This window comes from Triticum aestivum, chromosome 1D (genome assembly GCF_018294505.1).
Source record: "Triticum aestivum cultivar Chinese Spring chromosome 1D, IWGSC CS RefSeq v2.1, whole genome shotgun sequence".
Classification (NCBI taxonomy): domain Eukaryota; kingdom Viridiplantae; phylum Streptophyta; class Magnoliopsida; order Poales; family Poaceae; genus Triticum; species Triticum aestivum.
Genome location: NC_057796.1, coordinates 283,343,847 through 283,348,083, shown reverse-complemented (window position 1 = coordinate 283,348,083; position 4,237 = coordinate 283,343,847). Strand labels below are relative to the sequence as shown.

Genomic DNA, 4,237 nt, shown 5'->3' with positions numbered 1-4,237 from the left:
AACTTTGATGCCTCCTATCACATGGCTACAGGGTCAGGGGGCTGGGGTGCCCTCGCCAGGAATGGAGACGGGGAAGTGGTATTGGCAGCGGCGGGCGGTCTGCAGCACATGCAAGATGCCATGCATGCGGAAGCGTCTGCGTTGCTGAAGGCCATCCATGTTGCTGAACAAGTTGGTATGGGCCGGGTGATCTTCCAGACCGACTGTCTGCGAAGCCCCCTTGGCGTCTTATTCAGGGAAGCTAAGTTCCAATTGCAGCGAGCGTTTATTGAGGCTAAGGTAGTTTTCCAGCACATGAATTGTAACAAACCAGCGCATATGCTGGCAGCCTCTGACGGTCGGAACCTTCCGAATGGCCAGTATGTCTGGCTCTCGGAGTTCCCCGTAGATGTAATCCAAGCTGTGGCCGCCGATTTGGTCGGTCCACCATAATCATGGAATGCAAGGTATTCCAGCTCAAAAAAAACCCTGCAAATTTCCGTAACAGATATCGGGAGAAATAGACAGCAGAGTTCAGCCGCAAGCTGGGAAAAGAAGTGGGCAGGTCAGGGTTTGTTCGACTAACAGAACTGAATTGTCAGGTTTGGTGAAAAAGACGCTGAACGCTAAATTTACTTAAGCATCCTATCAAACATGGTTTGGAAGGGATTTCACGAACTAAGTGGTTGCTTTTCCACCATCAAATTCTTCACAATATTAATAACTGGCATATTTCATAGAAACATATCTGCCAAAATGGTGCTGTATAATTGTATCAATACGGAAACAAAGTAAGGCACATCTTTCACTCACAAAAAGCTGAGAGGCATCTACAGTATCATGATATTTCTTCCTTTTTCAGACTCAAAAACATGCAAGCACCAATGTGAGCTAGTACTACAATTGAGCATGTGGTGTCCAAACTAAAATGAGGGTCCTGTTGTGTTGAGATACCACACGCCTGCCAAACTGCCAAGTGAACAAAACCAATGGGCGAATCCCCTGATTCATATACATGGCAACTACAAAAGAGCCTCAATGTCAATCTCAACGAAAGTGCAGGGGTCCGGAATGCCAAATTTTCTTAGCACCTGCATATAACAGACTAGGTCAAATTAACTGTTCACAGATCATCATTCCATGGCTTTTTTTTTTTTTGCGCATGACCAAAAAAAATTACCTCAGCATGGACAATTCCTAAGTAGCCAACCTGCTTTCCATCACTCATAACAATTTTGCATTGTCTTTTAGTAAAGAACTCGGGTTCCTACAAGACAAGACATCAGTACAGATGTTCATAACAACCAAAGGAACATTGGATGTACCCAAATGTATCGAGAATTTCAAATGCTTACACTTGAAGGAACATAGTAAGTCTGGCCGAAATTTATGTGTGGAGCTCTCACGATTTTGACAATCCTATCCACCAAACCCATAATTTCCTGGGTAATTGATAACAATTAGCCAAGGCCAAGAACAAAGCACTTTAAATATTACTCCTGCACAAAGGTAATTGCTTATTTACCTCAAATCCAGAATTACTATTACAGTACAAAGCTGCAAGCCGGCGATTATTAGAGGCACCAACATCACGTGAAGTATCCAATGACACTACATCACCAACTTCAAAAATCTGCACACATAACAATGCTGAAAAAATATACTATGGCCAATTGATTATTAGCAACATAAGCAGCTCTATGAAAGATGAAAGCCTTTCTTTTAGAAAATCATGATAACGTGTATTAAAAATCATAATTATTACAAACCAATTTTATGTATCAGCCGATAAATAATAATAAAATGAACACTGGTAGGGGCTCGAAGGCCCCAGATGCATCAGCGGTGGTACAGAGCATCTAGCAGCAGGACCCAAAGAAAAATACAGATTACAACCAGATCCCTGACTTATGCAAGGAGGACCCCAGAAAACGAAAGTAAAATGCAATCGGGTCCTTAACAACCCCCGAGCAGAACAAAGATCGCCGGCGCCGGTGACGAGACCACTTGGTCCGACGACCCCTCTGTTAAGAGTTATATTGATGATGATCTTTGGCCTTTTGTATTCTAGCCTTTTGGCATCCTCTCGTACATGTATATATGTTGGCTTTGGCCTCCTACTAATATCAAGTTAATTATCATCAACATGGTATTAGAGCTATAGGTTGTACGCCATGGAATCTGCACTGAAGTTGTAGTGCCTCCCTTGTGGCAACTTAGCCGGGAGGATTGAAAAGGGCCACCCTTCAGCCATAGGATGCACCGGATTGCTGGCAGGACCGGCTGGCTACCGTAGGCGCCGTAGCCTCTCCAAGACCACCGTTGGTGACGAGCGTCATCCCATCTGCATCAACTCCGCCGCTTCTCATCTGCTGAAGGAACATGCAAAGAAAGGAGAAGCCGGAGAACCTCCTCGAGAGCAGGGACGGACTCCATCCTCGCAAGAGATATAGATCCGACGAGGAGAGGCACTGTTGGAGCTGAACTTGCTGCGATTCTCCACCGCTACCCCGGCCGCCACATGACGGCAGAGAGGGAAGGGGAGGAGCACCACAGCGGCGTCTCCAAGTGTCACCGCGAGCTTATTGAGAGGGGATTCGCCAGATCAGCCGCCATCCCTTTGCCTCCATGATGAAGGCGCTGCGGAGGACGACGAGAACGGCCACCGGATTCTGCTCGCGAGATCCGAAGGCAGACTCCCCAACGGCATGAAGCCAGACCACAGCACAAGGCCGAACAACATAAATCTAAGCCTACTATCTACAGAAGAAGCCCCGCATCCAATCCCATCCTTGCTCCAACCGGCACCGCCGGCGGAGAAGAAAAGGGAAGGAGCCAGGGAGCAGAAGACGACTCTCAACGAGCTAGGGAAAGAGAGAGCCCGGTTGGGTTGGAGACTTGGAGTGTGCTTGTCAGCCAATAATTAGAATGTTGTTATTATATAAAAAAGGGAGTATATGCACATTAGCCACATGAAGGGTACCTCAGTAACACTGCTAACACTAAGCTGATGAATACGATTGTTTGTTTACATAAAGTACCTTTATGGGTCTTGGATGGTCTATATTATGCTTCAGCGTTTTCAACAAACATGACATCAGACTACTTCTTACAACCTGCAAGATCACAAGCAAAACAAAACATACATTGCGTACTGGAATAAGCACATGTGAATTGTATAATTATATTTCAAGATCTTACATTAGAAACAAAATGTATTGATTTATTTTGCAGTAGGTAAGTGAAGACAGCTAAATATTGATTTATTTTGCAGTAGGTAAGTGAAGACAGCTAAATATGAATGACCACATATACCAGGAGTATGATCAGTGGCGGAGACAAGGGGGGGCGAGCAGGGGCCTGGCCCCCCCTAACGATCGAAGGAACGCTTAATAGGTAGTGATTAATTAGCGAAAATTCGTATAATTGCACGTACTCGGCCCCTCCCATCACAAGCGTAAAATGAGAAAAGAAGAAAAAGCCCATGAGACAGCCCACGATTGGACAGATGGCTTCCAGGCCCTTGCGTAATTAGCCTCTTCTGTGTGATTAGCGTTGCGCCGCTGCCTTTCCTAACCCTACGCCCCTACTGCCACCTCCGCTCCTCCCCTCGCCCTTGCTACCGCCGCCCCTCACTGCCTCTGTGATTAGATTGAAACCGTATGTGTGCCGCGATGGGACGAAGAGCTATGCCTCAGGCTGCCGTCCGCAAGGAATTACCCAAGGTTAGCAGTAGCATTAGCGATTACTGTATTGATCTCTCTCAATTCTTCTGTTGTGATGCTAATGGATTTTAGTTCTTGTACGTGTCGAAATTATAAATCAGATTTTAGTTCTTGTACATGTTGAAATTATACATCAGATTTTAGTTCTTGATGTGTCAAAATTATACATCAGATTCGGTTCTTTTGTTTGTGTTGTGAGGCTATTTCTAAAACTTGCGCTTGGGGCCTTGGGCAGCTGTGAGTATAGATCAGAAAGCGCCCTCAAACACTCTAAAGCTTCGTTAGTTTTTTAAGAGCCGCCAAATAGGAGACGATTTCTTCGGTATTGTATGAAAATCTACGTTGGAAAAAATTTAGTAGTTAAGTTCGCTTTGGATGAAATTGTTATTTTTTTTCATCTTATTGATAATGGTAGAGCCAAATTTAAACTAATACAAATGCATACATGTTTTTATGGCCTCAAAGTGACATATTATTATAGTATTATGGTAGCTATTTTTCGCTCTAGACAATTCTTTTATCAACTCAACTTG

At 44.6% G+C, this 4,237-nt stretch overlaps 1 protein-coding gene across 2 annotated transcripts in view; it reads right to left on the bottom strand.

Annotated features, from left to right (window-relative positions):
• Positions 1–648: 648 nt before the first annotated feature.
• LOC123181485 (phenylalanine--tRNA ligase beta subunit, cytoplasmic) overlaps positions 649–4,237 on the bottom strand; it is an 11,296-nt gene continuing 7,707 nt past the window's right edge. For both annotated transcript variants that reach the window (XM_044593751.1, XM_044593752.1), the window contains 5 exons: positions 3,021–3,095; positions 1,505–1,612; positions 1,335–1,421; positions 1,160–1,246; positions 649–1,070 (listed from right to left, as the gene is read on the bottom strand). In XM_044593751.1, coding sequence (XP_044449686.1) covers positions 1,002–1,070; positions 1,160–1,246; positions 1,335–1,421; positions 1,505–1,612; positions 3,021–3,095 — 426 coding nt within the window. In that variant the 3' untranslated portion in view covers positions 649–1,001. The remainder of the gene's footprint in view (positions 1,071–1,159; positions 1,247–1,334; positions 1,422–1,504; positions 1,613–3,020; positions 3,096–4,237) is intronic.